This window comes from Asterias amurensis, chromosome 10 (assembly GCF_032118995.1).
Source record: "Asterias amurensis chromosome 10, ASM3211899v1".
In the NCBI taxonomy this organism is placed as follows: Eukaryota; Metazoa; Echinodermata; class Asteroidea; order Forcipulatida; family Asteriidae; genus Asterias; species Asterias amurensis.
Genome location: NC_092657.1, coordinates 17,153,409 through 17,169,379, shown reverse-complemented (window position 1 = coordinate 17,169,379; position 15,971 = coordinate 17,153,409). Strand labels below are relative to the sequence as shown.

Genomic DNA, 15,971 nt, shown 5'->3' with positions numbered 1-15,971 from the left:
ATTGTGATTCAGTAACTAGACGACAATTATAGTCATTGTAAAATCAGCGATTAGCTGGGGATTCGAACCTACAACCTTGTGACTGCAAGGGTTGCTGGGGTGGTGGAGGTGTGCTTAAACGCTTTTCATTTCACGGGAAATTGCTCTGTAGTGTGAAAATAAAAGGGCATAATGTTGATGAAATCGAGTGGTTGGCAAAAACAAACCACTCGCGGTTTAGGGTGAACAACGCAATGTCTGTGTGATATTGAGTTGGAATGTCAGTTGTTGACCTCCCTATACGATGGAGGTTTATTTTGATCAGTCGCCATGACAGCGGCTAGTATACAAACTTAGACAGCAACAACAACAGCCAGGGAGGTCGAATCTTCAACTTTATTTTCGTTAGACTTGGTTCCAAGCTGTGATTGTGGCTTTTAGTCTGCTCGATATTACTCATTGTGCTTGGCCGATGATGCAAAGAAATAACCGCAGTCTCGACTTGTATTTTCAAGTCTAATTTTAGGTCTGTTGTGGTTCTCTTAGTCCAATGCATCAATCAACTTCCTAAAAGTTCCGATTTTAAAAGAACATTAGATATTTCGTTTTTGCTAACAAAACAGTTGCTGGCAGTGTATTAAGCACTTTATGTCATCCACCTCACTATAATAAACAAACTGACAAACCTGAGTTTGAGACCGTCACACAAGTAGCGAAAAACACGATTACACATTTCGCGCGTGACATCGTTTTTTTTTTTTGTTTTTTTTTAAATAAAACTCCAAACGAAAAATTAGTTTGACATTTCAGACAGAAATATTTCAAGGAAATTTTCTACTATCATCGTCATTTGCGCTGTGTGTTTTCCTATGTAAATCTGTGATCTCAGACGATTTCTTTCATACCATTTCTGTAATGGTTCTTTAATCATACCAGGATCCTAGTCTGTTTCGCGGAATCACAGATTGGGGAAAAAAAAGGGAAATTTAGGGCAACTTGCGATTGTGCCCGATGATTTACTACGAACGTGTGGGCGCACCCACCCGGCCAGAGTGTGTCGTGAGACTAAAATGTTGTTGTAATCTATCGCAGTTTTTATTCCATTGAAAAACCTTCAGCAGAAACAAAACAAGTAGGCCTGGGGCCTGGTTTTATTACCAAAATACTCACTCAAACATTCGAAATGAGTCGCTTGCGTACAGCCCACTTTCAAGTTCAAGCACAGGGCTGCTATGCTGGGAAGGTGAACTCAAAGGAGGTTGTAATTGTCAACTTATTCCAAAATAATTGGACTTGTCTCCCTTTTTTCCTTCCATTATTGGTGCTATTTGTTATTAATATGATTTGTGTGTAATAAGAGAGAATCACTGCGGAAGACACAAACATAGATGCAACTGGCTTAGTATGATTTAGTTACGATTTTCACAGTTGAAATCTGGACAGGTCCTCTATACAGCAGTCCTCACTGACAAGACAATTTATTAAATAAATAAATAAATAAATAAACGAAATGAAAACGAGTTTAAAATTCGAAGAACACAAAACTGGATACAAGTACCTCTTTAAGGTCACCAAGGGTGTAGCAAACTGACACTGTATACCTAGCAACGGGTATTGTTTGGGTGGAAACATCATGAAATTTGATATCACCGCGTGCCCTCCATGTCTACTAAAAAAAGAAACCCATAACCAGTGTGTGCGTGAAAAGGTGCCGAGGTAGGTTGATGTTTTTTTGGGGATCGACAAGTGCTGAACTTAACAAAAGACTGTACTTTGCAGTATTTCATTCAATCTGGCATTTTCTTCAGCTGTTTTGCGACAACTGGACTGGTTTGTATCGCACTATAATTCGCAGTAGTTCGTGAAACGGTCCCAAGATAGGCTGGCATTTGGGCTCGAAAAGTGCTGAACTATACAAAGAACGATACTTAGCAGTATTTCGTTCGATTCCGGCATTTTCTTCGGCTATTTTGTATTCAACAATATAGTGGCTTTTTTGTCCGTGATCATTTATAGTTTTCAACGAGCCAGGGGAAGATTTTCTGCATCTGGTGCTTATAATAATACTACTTTGGACAGAAAAAGAGTGCTGATTGAAACTGTGTTACAGTGAACTTTATAAGTTCACAGTTGAGCTTGTCCGATCGGGCATTTTCATCAGCTGTTTTACGATAGTGACTTTATCGTTGGTAAATTGTTTTCAACGGACCGGGGATAGCTTTTCTGCATCCGGTTCTTTTTAACTTTGGACAGAAAAAGAGCGGTGCAACGTTTTACAGTGAACTTTCGATCGGGCATTTTTCTCTAGCCGTTTTGCTAGTGACTTTATCTTTGACTATTATTTGGTTTAATTCAACGAGCCAGCTAGGGAAATCTTGTCTGCATCCGCTGTTAACTGTACCTTTGAATAGGAAAAAAAAAAGAGTTTTGAATATACAGAGGGGGCCTACAGTGAACTTACTTCGCAGGAGTTCGTTCGTCGGGCATTTTCTTCAGCTATTTTGCAACGATAGTGCTATACTTGGTCTATTTTTTCAACAACCCATGCGTCAGGGCGAAAGCTTTGTCTACCCGGTGCTACATTTTAAGAAGAAAAATACTAGTGGAACTATTGAATGTATCTACGGTAGTGCAGTTGTGCAGACGTGTATAAACAATTGGACATCATTAACACTGAATTCAACATTTCAAATATACGACCACTATGACGAGTACAACAATTTCATATACGACAGGTATTGTGAGTAACACCTTTGATACCACAGCTACCACAGATATGGTAACAAACGGCACGGTAAGCTTAGTTTGGCATTTTATACCATGGTCCAATTTCATAAAGCCTGTATAAGCACACCAATTTTGCTATAGGCATTAAATTTCCTCCTTGGTAAAAACAAGTTAACCAACCAAATTGTCATTTGTTGCATTTATGGAAATATTGACTGCGATGAGGGGCACAGTTAAAATTATAGGCCCTTGGTGATGTCAAAACCAGAAGCGAAGCTGAGTCTTCCAACCGTTGGTTTACATTATTGTTAGTCAAGGGACACGACCATGACGGAGGCATCGTGACAACGGTCTATTCCTCACAATGGGCCGGTGTCATGACAAAAACTGTCCGCTGGCAATAAGTGTCCGCTCATTAGCATATTGCGTTCTGATTGGTCAAGCGTCTATGACGTCACATTGTTTACGGAAGCTTGCTAAATAGTGTCCGCGGTTAGCGTGCATCATCATTGCGTGCATTGCTTCATTTTTAACATTTTAGTTTTACATTTTTGTAATGCTTTCCTGCTTTTTGTTTTTGATTATAAATATTCGTATTATTGATCATTTAGCACTTTCATTCGTATTTTTTTAACTTGGACTTTTTAATTACTTAAAGTAAAATACGAATCTTGACAAAGTTCGTCTATTTTGCAACTTGACTTGTATGCTTGAAAGCATTCTTGGTTGTATTTTATTATAAATAATTCGTAACATTTAGCACAACCTGCACTGTTTTACCATAGTAAAATACTAATCTTTACATACTTTTGATTGCGAGTAAGTGTTCTGTTCGTCTATTTTTTTTACTTGGCTTGTATTTACTTGAACGTATTCTAGGTTGTATTTGATTATAAATAATCAGCACGGCGCCCGGACACTATTTGTTGGGCGGACACTATTTGTCACGTAATCCGTGCCAAATAGTGTCCGGGGTATACTGCGCATGCTCAGCGGACACTTATTGCCAGCGGACAGTTTTTGTCATGACACCGGGTGCATTCGGTAGTTTCCCAGGGTCGATCCCGCGGTGCTCATTCGGGTGATCAACGAGCCCCCGATAAATGCTAATCGAACGATCACTCACCCTCTTTCTGTGACGTCATGCACCTCGGTCATACAGCCCCATTTGACCCGTTCTACAAGCCCGGGTAATTAGCCCCTGGAATGACGTCAAATTCAAACGCACCAGGGTCAGACCGGGGTCGACCCAGGGCAGCTAATCGAACGCACACTATGCCATGCCTCATCACCAAAACCCACATCACAACACTAAACATTTCAAAATCATTGAAGTACTCACCAAATGTCACAGCCATTGCTTATAGGCGGAGAAGCCTTCCCTGTGCTCTTGTCAGTCAATTCCTCTCAAAGATAGACCATAGACTGTGCTGTGCTGGTCAACACAAATGGGAACGTGTACTTCTACCTCCATGGTATAAATGTCTAAAAGCGAAATACCTCCATGAAGCGACCATCCGAAACCCTTGCAGTCCGAGCACGATGACCACTGCATGCAGTGAACTGGAGCGCGAGGAATGTGTTCCTTGCTTCGCACAATGGCCACGAGTGAAAAGAATATGCTGTGCTTTCTCCAAACAAAGCGCCATAGAACTTGCGTTCGATTAGCTTCCCCGGGTCGACCCCGATCTGCCCCCGGTACGTTCGAATAGCTTTGACGTTATTCCAGGGGTTCGCTTGTGGTACGGGTCTTGGGGGTTGGCGCGGAGTGCGTGACGTCACCATGAGGGGGTGAGACGTGTAGCGCTGGTCACGGGCTCACCGGAATGAGCACCCTGGGGTCGACACGGCCGGGGAGCGATTTTTTTCCCCAAACGACATTGCAATATTTTTTCCCCTTTCCGTCAAAACTGGCTCTTTCCGTCAAAATTACGTCATAATGAAATTGGACTGCTCTTTTACCAAAACATTGCAATGTCGTTTGGGGAAACAAAATTAGCGGCCGGGGAAGCTAATCGAATGCACTCATAGAGCTATAGCTCTATGAATGCACCCATACCCAACGTGTAATAATATGAGCTAGTGTTTTCCATCTCAAAATGGCTTTTAAAAATGTAATTTTTTTTTGTTTTTTTACACCATTCAGGAAAGTAATGCGTTCGTTATGCCCTTAGCAGGGTTCATAGGAATAGGTGCGGGTGCAGCGGTCCTTATCATACTGCTCATCATAGTTACAGTGTTCGTTCTGCAAACACGACTGGCTAAACGACGAAGAGTGGCCCAGGCGGGCACCCCAGCACCCCCAGGTGATCAGACTACCAACAGCAACACCAATGACGGCCAACGACTGGTCACTAATGCTTGACGACCTACAGCAAGATGGCATGGTTCCCTGTCTCTCTTACTGCATGCTGGTGCGATAATGTGAGGGTAAAATCATCAACCATGCACTATGTCCCCCCTCCCCCTCCCCCGTACGGCAAACTGTGGGTGCGTTCGTTTAATAGCTTCCCTGGGTCGACCCCGATGTGTGGCATTTTTTTCCCAGGACGAATGTGGGTAATTATTTGCACACGTTCGTCCTGTAAAAAAAAAACCCGCCACACACCGGGGTCGACTCGGGGGAGCTAAACGAACGCACCCATGCTTCTTTTGATAGCGCCCTCTTTTGAATCATTCCCTCGTCAACCTTAGTATGTTAATTTCCCATAATTGTAGGAGACAGAAAATCCGGACAAAATTAACTTCCCTGGTAACCCCCCAACATTAATAGTTCAATAAGGGGGGGGGGGGGGTCATGTAAAAAATATTGCCCAACAATTTTGTGAGCTGGTTGCTGACTACAAACTTACGCTACTTTGAATGGCATAGGACCTAATAAAATAATGGTCTTATTCGCCGAGAGATGTGGGGACAATTATTTTCAAGATTAACTAGGCAGTGGACACTATTGGTAATTACTCAAAATAATTATTAATATTAAACCTTTTATGGTAACGAGTAATTGGGAGAGGTTGATAGTAATATAAAACATTGTGAGAAACGGCTCCCTCGAAAGTAACGAGTTTCCGAGAAAGAAGTAATTTTCCACGAACTTGATTTCGAGACCTCAGATTTAGAATTTGAGGTCTCAAAATCAAGCATCTGAAAGCACACAACTTCGCGTGAATGGTGTTTTTTCTTCCATTATTATCTCGCAACTTCGATGACCGATTGAGCTCAAATTTTCACAGGTTTGTTATTTTGTGCAGTGAGATACACCAACTGTGAAGGCTAGTCTATGACAATTACCAATAGTTTCCCGTGTCTTTAGGCGCGGACGTTACACCGGTGATGTAGAAGTGTTTTGATTTTGGAGAGAGCTAAACTCGACGGGCCCTCTGGGACTCCCTATTTTAACTTGAGCAGAAAGATGGAAGTTCAATTCAAGAGTCAATGAATACTCTGTAAAAAGCTGTGAGACCTTCGCGTTTGTCGTGTTTTTGAATTATTAACATTTTACACAGTAGGCCTATGCTATGGGCGGGTGCATGCAACCATTGTGTACAAATTTCGTCTGATAGCGCCCTCTTGTGAATGTGCTTGTGAAGTTTTATCTTGTTTGCAGTTCTCAATGTTTTCCAGATTTACTGATCATTATGCCTACAATATGCTTTTCAAAAATGGGGTGGTTTTCAAATCAAACTAGGTTTAAAACCGCAGACATCAATTGCCTGGGTCGCCCACGTCTTGGCCTTGATGCCCCTTCAAAATTTCTCTATACACTTTAAAGGCAGTGGACACTATTGGTAATATTGTAAAAGACTAGCCTTCACAGTCGGTGTATCTCAACAAATGCATAAAATAACAAACCTGTGAAAATTTGAGCTCAATCGGTCATCGAACTTGCGAGATAATAATGAAAGAAAAAATACCCTTGTCACACGAAGTTGTGTGCGTTTAGATAGTTGATTTCGAGACTTCAAGTTCTAAACTTGAGGTCTCGAATTCAAATTCGTGGGGAATTACTTCTTTCTCGAAAACTATGTCACTTCAGAGGGAGCCGTTTCTCACAATGTTTTATACCATCAACCTCTCCCCATTACTCGCCACCAAGAAAGGTTTTACGCTAATAATTATTTTTAGTAATTACCAATAGTGTCCACTGCCTTTAAAGATTTCCAATGGAAGTGCCCTTGAGCAAAATGAGCATGGCCCTGCCCTCTCAAAGATTTAATTCCAGGCTTCTGAGACGCCACACAATACATGAAAGAACACTCATTTATCCAGTTGTTTTTGTTTTTTCCACAAATTTATTTTAAAAGTGCGGTAACCTTTTTAGTACTACATACCGTCGGGTGCATATTCGACCCTCGTTTCTCTCAAACAGAGGACAAATCCAAACTGGTAGACGATATGACCTATGTTTACATTCAAACCGCCCTCTGTTGACAAAACACTGCATGTTTCGCATAGACCTTATCGCAAATACCAATGCGCAAGCGCAGACTGTTGAATGAGGTGCATTGTGGGATAGATATGAATCAAATTTTGCTACCAGCTAGACCACAATGCATCTAATTCCAAGCTATACGCGCGCGCCCCAGTATTTGCGAAAAGGTCTATGGCAAAAAGACGCGGTCATTTGTTTTGCCCGGCGGTATGCGCGCGAATCAGGTTATGGTTTTCGAGTGACGTCAGAGGTCACATCGTCTATACAAAATATTTATTTTGAAATTTGGTGTTAAAGCAGTTGTTTATGCTGTGCTTTTTGTTGCCTGAAACACGAATATGTACCCTTTTGGCCATTACTCACACAAACTGCATATTTTCATAGCATGATCTTGAGCTAATGGTAATTGTTAAACATTATGATAAATATGTATTGTTCATTAAAATAATGTAACGTTCAGTTTATGATTGTAATGACCATAGCAAACCCTTTGTCATCAGTCCAACCATATTGCTATAACATAAAAATAGGATGCCAATTTAAATTGCTCAGTAGAGGTGGGAAAGTCATTAAAAAAATTACGAAAAAATATTAATATTAATAATAACGAGAATAAATGTTCTCAAAATATTTTAATAAAGAAATAAAAAAAAATATTAAAAAAGGGAAAGAAAATTGATTTGTAAAAAAGGAAACAAATTAAATGAAAAAAAGTAAAAAATTGTTTGCATTTTAGTTGTCATGGCAATACGGTTGAATCTGATTTATGTCTTCTCCATTAAGTGTACGAGGTTTATCCTGTCAATAAGTGTGACGTAGTTCCAACTGTGAGCCACGCGCATTTTATTCTGCACTACGAACTTGCCACTGTCGTTGTGCTTTTCAATGGGGAATTTGTTCTTCTTATTCGATTAAAAAAGGGAATCTTAGGGAAAAGGGAAAATAAAACCAGGACAATATTTTTGAGGATGGCAACTCATTTTTTTTTTTTAGCCACGCTTACCAGCTAACTCTACTGATGAACAGAAGCCCAACAGGTTTTGTATTGAGTCTGTTTTTATTTGATGATATTTTGTGCAAGAAAACGGTTAAACAATGCGTCTTTGCTTTTACAAAAGACTTCGGTTTTTTGTCGAAGGAAATGGTTTTGGGAGCAGAGTTTTTTGGTCAAAATAACTCACAAATTTATGCAAGCTTTGGCACCAGAAGTAGTGGAAACATGCATGCAGCTAGTTTCTCTTGGAGGATTTTATGCAAGACAAGTAAAATCACTGCTTTTATCCTTTTTTTATACGTTCTTCAAAATACTAAGTTGTTGCCATAAGAAATGGTTTTACCAATGAAATGTGTGATTTTCGGTAAACAAAATATGCAAGCTTTGGAACCGGAAGTTGTGGCATACAGCTGATATGCATGCGTGTGACGTTATGACCTACGGACAGGATAAACCTCCCACTCACATATCACTGTTTGTGTAAAACACATTAATATAACATTACTATATAAATTATATCACATATACTTTGATAAATATATATTAGAAAATCAAAACGTGATCAGTTATTTTAAATAACTTAAATAATATGATGATATTAATAATAGGTTATCCCGGTCAAGACATCAAAACTTTCAGAAACACATTCAAATTCATGCATGTTTCCTATGGGTTTCGTTTTAGCATTCAGTTTCGTTTTTGTGCATACATGATTTCTTTTTGCTTTATATCCGGGTACGTTTTTAGTAATTTTCGTTAATATAAACTCGGTACTACTTTTGTCACAATTTTTCAGTGAACTTTCTAAAACCTAGCGACAATCGGTGAAACAGAATGGTCGACCGGCCTCTGGCTGTTGGCTTTTGGTGAATTTTAATAATTGTGGTCGAATGAATTAGAGTTATCTTATGTGACCAGTGGATGTTAAACTGTTGAATTACTGGACTCTGATGCAACCAAGTTTTAATTTTCAAACAGAAATTAAATAAACCGAATATTATTGAATGAGTTTATGTTGGAATTGGCCGGGAAAACATAATAAAATAGTATATAAACACGAATGATCACTTAAAGGTATTGCTTAAATACACAATTTAAACTATCTATGCATCGTCCCATCTGCAATTACACACATTCGCCCAAGTCAGTGAAAAAATATTAAATATTTTGACATAGTTCCTTTAAGTTTGTTTAAAGGTATGGAATAACATACCTGGTATCTTTAAAAAAAAATTTTTTTGTGTGTTTCACTAAACAAGCTTAATGTTCTTTTTATAACTTTTCTTTAACTTGAAAAAAAGTATTTGTAGTTTGATTTAGAACAGCCATTACATCAAACAGTGATTGCTGATTAGACTGGAGACAAACCTCTTTATCACCGCAGACTAACCTTCCACTAAGGATACAAGACTCAATTGGTTGCAGTTTAAAAAACACTTGACATGGTCGACTGGCAAGATTGCAGTTGGCTCGATACACACTATTTATTTACATCTAAATTAGAAACCCGCTCTAACCGAACATTCATCACATCCTCCAATGTTGTTTACTAAAGAATTGCTTCACGAATACCATCACAGTGCTGTGCCAAAAAGTGCCCGCTCATTTGCATACTGTGATTTGATTGGGTCTTGCGGCTAAGGGTCATGTCACAACATGAGGAAACTTACAGGCAATCAGTTCCAGGCAATCTCTGAGAAAAGATTGTCTTCACATTTCGATGTTCTTAGTTTTCTGGGGGATCGTCAGACACTGTTTGAAGAATGACTCATGTATGCAAAAGTAGTACTTTGTCATGCACTGCAGTTGATTGCAGCCAAGTTGCCTCGTGTGATAAGCCCCTACGATGTCACAGGGTTTCGTAGACTTGCCAAAATAGTTTCGGTGTTAAGCATGCATCCTGTTTCGTGCCATTATTTGGCAGCAGACACTTTTTGGCACAATGGACATTGCATGACAGTATTCGACTGCGGACACTTTTAAGCACACTGGATATTGCATGACAGTATTTGACCGTGGACACTTTTTGGCACACTGTACATTGCATGACAGTATTTGACTGCCGACACTTTTTGGCACAACAAACAATTTGTTTTAAGGTTGGCGGTGAGGTTTAAGGCACAGTTATGCATTACATAAATGAAATAAAAACCTGGGCCCGCTTAGTGGCACAAGAAGGATTTCAGTTGGCGAAATGATTAATCTAAATACAATGTTTTCTGTTTTATGTGTACAGTACATATAGTTTGTGTGATTTTGTGCTTATTTAAATGAAACTACTTTGAGATTTGTGTGTTCATCATTAATGGGTGTATTGTACTAAACACTGTTAATTTATTCTCTACATTTGTTAAATGTCTTGCTTTTAATCGTAATTTAGATATGAATTTCAAAACGTGATAAATTTAGCTGCAGCTTTATTAAGTTTTGGGCAGTAAAAACAAACATTTCAATAAACAAGTTAAAAAAAAAAAGTAAAAAAAAAAAGAAAACAAAAAAGATTTTTTTGGTCAGATTCGTTGGACATTTTTGTTTTGCAAAACACGAAACCTTCTTGCCCAAGATTCCTTTTCATTTCTCTCTTGTTGTACAATGAGTTATTAATTACAACACTTTAAATTGAGACTCTCTGGGTTAAATACAATTATTGACTAAAATACAACATTTTAAAATGAGATACCTAAAGCTAAACGCCTTGTGCATAGCAGTAAAAGTATCTATTTGATAGTAATTATATCGTTCGTCGTCTCCCACAAAAACATCCCTCTTTCAAAACCTTTCAAAACTTAGACTTGTTGTATCATTAAGTATGCGTAAAGTTGGAGACCGGTCCATAAATGATGACAAATTAAAGAATATGAATAAGATTGTGAATCAAACAAAAATATGTATAGATATAAATATTTTGGCAACAAAAAATAAAACAAATTATGTCATAAATATTTCTTAGAAAAATAAATAAATATTTCATAGATCTTTGAATATGATATTGCTATAACGAGAATTTTGTTAAATAATTTGTTTTTATTTGCATAACCGGCTTGAGATAATTTGGTAATGTTTTCACTTTTGTTTGAATAAAACTGTTTGCCTTGTAAAGGCCTGTACAAGTGTGTTGAGCAAACCTGATTGTACTCCCATCATTCAAAGTTTCAAATCCTGCTTTATGAGTGTCTTAAGTCGAAATTAAAATCCACCATTTTTCTTTATGCCCGTTACTAGTCTATTCACGTGCAACTAACTCAGTATAGACCCGTGCATATTAAGTCACAAGCCCAAAACAGTCTCCTAACTGAGGTTAATGAAGAGCTACCATTGGCTGAGAGTCGTGCGCGCACGGTGTTGGTCATCAAAGATGGCGGCCAGTGTAAGGGTGTACTTTACAACCATTGAACCAAGCCCATTGAAGAGCTATTATTAGAAATGTCATTAGCACGTTTCCGTTGCTTGACATTAAAGATGGCCGCCAAAGCAAGGGGTTCTATAGACCTTTCCAATGTTGATAAACAAACCGCATTGGTTGGCATGGATGGTCGAATGTTAGTAAAAACCCAATCGTGTTGGCAGACGTTTTTAACAAAAATTTACATTTCCTGCGACCTTTCAAGTAAATATGAATTATTGCTTGTTTTTTTACCAATTCAAATTTATGTTTGAATACTTGCAATAGAACCGTTGAACCCCCATGGAACCAAAACCACGTAAATAGTCAGGTCCCTTTTAGCATTTAAAGAGCATTAGATATAATGTTGTTCAACACTGGGATCTATACAAAGATGGCTGCATCATGATAGGTTTTCTTACCAACCCTTCCATACCATTGTGTAAAATGTCTACTCTTTATCACACAACTATTTACAATAATTTTAAATTACTTTATTTTTATTTTAACAAAATGTACAAAGTGTGCAAACATATCAAGTGCAGTGCCTTGTGCTTTACAATAACTTTACAATTTGTGACTAAACAAGTCAATTTTGTGAAAAGTTTCTATCAATGTTTTTCTTTAGGCATGTTTTTCTTTTTTGTTTTACTTCAATGTTACTTTCAATATCTAATTCATTGGATTTTGAGAGAGTACACACTTAAAAAATACAATTTTAACAAATTTAAAGGTATGACAAATATTTCAGTACTCTGATAAGCATAAATGGTGGACAAAATTTGACCCCAAACCCTCCAAAACCACAAAACTTGTTTAGGATTGTGTCTTTAAGAAAGGGGAAAAAAGGGGTGACTGGTCGCCACACTCATGTTTCCAAGATGGCAGCTGGCTCAATTCATCTTCAAGAAGAAGGGAAACATTGCCAATGTTGCTTGTCTATAGATTCAGTTGCTTGAGAGGCTTAGGGTAGCAAGGGGGGGGGGGGTGTTTGATGAAGGTCTCCTGTATCATCATGTAAATTGTGACAAAAGATATGGTGTCTTTTTTTTCAGGAGTATATCAGGACTATAGTATTTCATTTATCCATTTCATTTTTTACAAGGAGAACAAAGTTGTTGTATGCGAACTCGCCAGACACACAACAAGGCTGGTGTGGGCTACCATTTTTTTCCACACCTACTCCTGGGGCTGGAACAGGTTAACCCCCTTTACAGGCCAAAACATAGGTTCCAAACTGTCTCCTAGCTATTGAGCAACCTCGGTAGTCTAGTTGGTAAGACACTGCTCTAGAATTGCAAGGGTCGTGGGTTCGAAATCCCACCCGAGCAATATTCCTGTGATTTTTGTTGTACATGACTCAGGAAAGTACTGCGTATACACACATCGGTGTATGGGTAAAAACCGAAATTATACGGATGTGTTGGGTTGGTAGTGGACAGTGGCGATCAAATTTGTTTTTAAAGATTATTCTTCAGAAATGAATTTATGTAGAGTTCGAAAGTTCAATCCCAATGATCCTGTTTCACTTTTTATAGGATTGATAATTTATACAATTACTCGATTGTGAGTTACACTGGAGTAACTCGAGGGAAACTGACTTAGTCATTTGGTAAATTAATTTTCAATGGGGTTAAGTGGTTAAAATTTAGCGGTAACTTGTGATCAAGCAAGTCATGGTACCAGACAAACTAGCTTTGAGGGTTTTCGTAAGTTCTTGTTGCCTTAGACCAAACTCTTGATTTTGGCACTCCATAAATTTCTTTCGATTGATTGATTGATTGATTGGGGAACATTTAGCTTTTTCCATTTGGTAATCATACTATTGTTGAATCCAACAAAAGTGCGAGTGCAGTGCTGTAACATGATAAAAGTGCTCAAAGTTTATAAAGTGCTGTCTGTATTACTAGTGGTGAATTCGGTGAACACAAAAGTCCAAAAACATTTCCTTGTAAACACTTGGTGCAAATTGTGAGGAGAATAAGGCACTTATTCTAGAATTTTTTTAAAATGTATGAAAGTTTTAAATAAAGTCTTCCTTGAAAGGCAGTAAATAATGTGTGGCACGACTGTGAACATGTTTTAAGGTATTAAACAGAATTGGTAGGGATGAACAACTTTATTGTGTAATTTTATTCTGAAAGCTTGCAGATTATGAAATTTATGCTAGAACCTGTGAGGATAGAGTTTGATATTGTGTTTGAAAGATCCTTCTGAGTGACACCTCAGCTTGGGCTGTATACTCCGCAAGGAGCTTAGAAAGCTTGAAGGAATGTTATTGGCTCAATGACTAGGGCAATAATAAGCCCATTGATACGGTTATTGTAAAATGCGAAAGATAAGAACTAGTTAATATTATCATTTTGTGTGTGAAATGTTTCCCTCTAAAAGAAGTAATGTATGAAAAAAACTTAATCCGAAAGCTTAAAAAACAAACATATGATTTAATAATAATAATAATAATAATAATAATAATAATAATAATAATAATAATAATAATAATAATAATAATAATAACAAGACTTGTATTGCGCACATATCCACCCTTCTGGATGTTCAAGGCGCAGATTTGGGTTGTTATGACCAAAATTAAGGACAATTTGTTAACAAGCTGAAAACGGGACATGATTATGTAATTTCATGTGTCTCGTTGACCACACGAAGCATGACCACTGTCTGTGACTTGTTTGTCAGCTCTACCTTCAATATTTTCAAAAATGGGGAGGGGAAAGGGTGAAATGAGTTAATTTTTTTTTCTTTTTTTCTTAATACTTTAGAACTTAGAAATTTAAACAGAGGGGCAGCTTTAATGGTAAATTAAGAAGTTATTGTAAGAACAAAATAAAGTAACTCTTTTAGTCATATTTGTACAAAATTTCAGATGGACGATTGCAAATTTCAGTCGAACTGGTTTTCGTTTTTTTTCCCCCTCGATAAACTGACATTAATTTACAACAAGGCGCAGTACTGCTTGAGATGATTTTTCTAAGTGACTGAAAAAACAAGTTTTTTAAAGAATATAAAAGATAGGCCTTTAAGTTTGTACTGCCTCTTTAAAAAAAAAATTAAAAAAAAATAAATCAGACTTCAAGTGTCTTAGTATAATGTAAAACCCTTGTATTAATTACAGTATTTGATCCTTTTGGCTACATTTAAATGACTTTTCATTTTTTGTAAATTTAAATCATGTATTTTGTTGTTTTATAATTTAGTTTCCCTATTTCCAGAAAGGCAATTTACAACATTCAGAATGATGTACATACAAAAGTTTAACCACTATTTGGTTTTATTGCGTTCTTTGTTCATTGTCTCTTTACATATTGCTTAAACACCAACTCAAAATTCACAGTTTAGTGTGTTTACTTCTGTGAGTTGTGATACTTGTTAAACCAGTTTAGCTAATTGTTTTAGTTCAGTTATAGGATTAGTTAAGCAAGTTAAACTCCAAACAAAATTTACATTTCAATGGGTAAACTCCTATAGATTTTAAAACCCAAATATTATGAATTAACCCATTTAAACTCCTAAGGTTTATTTTACAGAAACAGTTGCAGTTATCAAAGTTAACCAAGTTACACTTTCAAGGTTTAGTTATATTCATAGTTATCATGTGGATTATTAACTCAGTTAAACACTGAATTAATATTCACATTCAGGTGGGTCTGCTTCTGCGGATTGTGATACTCAGTTTATTCTTAACCAGGACTAACTGGTTTCACAGAGGTTAATATGGGTTAACTTACCACAAATCAGTTTTACTTGTGTGGATTGTGATACCATTATTACCCCAGTTCACTAGTTTGAACCAGGTTAACATGGTTTAACTCAACATAACTCGGTCTTACTCTTACGGATTGTGATACCAATATTAACCCAGTTTAGCTAATCATGACTAACTGGTTCAAATTAGGTTAACATGGCTTTAAACTTACCACAAATGGGTCTAACTTGTGTGGATTGTGATACCACTATTAACCCAGTTTACTGGTTTCAAACCAGGTTAACATGGTTTAACTTACCACAACTTGGTTTTACTCTTGTGGATTGACCTTCTTGTTCTTGGACATCTTCATGACCATGAAGACGATGATGATGACGATAACCAGGAGAGCCAAGACACCAATGATGATTCCAATAACTGCTCCTACCGTCAGACCTGAAGAAAAAAACAAACATACCATTTTTTGTTTTAGAGGCGTACATTTATAAATGCCAATCATGTTGGGTCGTTCTGTATCAAATTTGTGTAAGGACCAACGGTCATCTATAGGGTGACATAGCTATGAAGATAAGAGCACCGGATACAAGCTCTGGTGTTTCTGTTCAGCAGAGTGTGGGTTTGAATCCCCGTCGTGACACTAGTGTCCTTGAGCAGGACACTCAACTACATGTATAACTGCTTCTCTCCACCCAGGGGTAAATGGGTACCTGTGAGGGCAGAGATGGTTCTTGTGATT

At 37.6% G+C, this 15,971-nt stretch overlaps 3 protein-coding genes across 5 annotated transcripts in view; 1 reads left to right on the top strand and 2 right to left on the bottom strand.

Annotated features, from left to right (window-relative positions):
* Positions 1–4,172, bottom strand: part of LOC139943317 (microfibrillar-associated protein 1-like) — a 40,052-nt gene extending 35,880 nt beyond the window's left edge. The window contains exon 1 of the mRNA XM_071940143.1: positions 4,049–4,172. The gene's annotated coding sequence lies outside the window, so the exon portion shown is untranslated. The remainder of the gene's footprint in view (positions 1–4,048) is intronic.
* LOC139943318 (uncharacterized) lies at positions 1,684–10,631 on the top strand. Its single transcript, XM_071940144.1, has 2 exons — positions 1,684–2,773; positions 4,853–10,631. The coding sequence occupies exons 1-2, from the start codon at positions 2,684–2,686 to the stop codon at positions 5,069–5,071; spliced, it is 309 nt and encodes a 102-aa protein (XP_071796245.1). The 5' UTR covers positions 1,684–2,683; the 3' UTR covers positions 5,072–10,631.
* A 1,883-nt stretch (positions 10,632–12,514) lies between these two features.
* Positions 12,515–15,971, bottom strand: part of LOC139943315 (uncharacterized) — a 78,105-nt gene continuing 74,648 nt past the window's right edge. For all 3 annotated transcript variants that reach the window (XM_071940139.1, XM_071940138.1, XM_071940140.1), the window contains exon 19: positions 12,515–15,670. In XM_071940139.1, coding sequence (XP_071796240.1) covers positions 15,546–15,670 — 125 coding nt within the window. In that variant the 3' untranslated portion in view covers positions 12,515–15,545. The remainder of the gene's footprint in view (positions 15,671–15,971) is intronic.

What these genes read in the sequence shown, in the direction of transcription:
- LOC139943318 (XM_071940144.1), top strand. Translation starts at nt 2,684, where the DNA reads ATGACGAGTACAACAATTTCATATACGACAGGTATTGTGAGTAACACC. An exon ending in ATATGGTAACAAACGGCACG is followed by an intron (nt 2,774 to 4,852) that starts GTAAGCTTAGTT and finishes TACACCATTCAG; the next exon opens with GAAAGTAATGCGTTCGTTAT.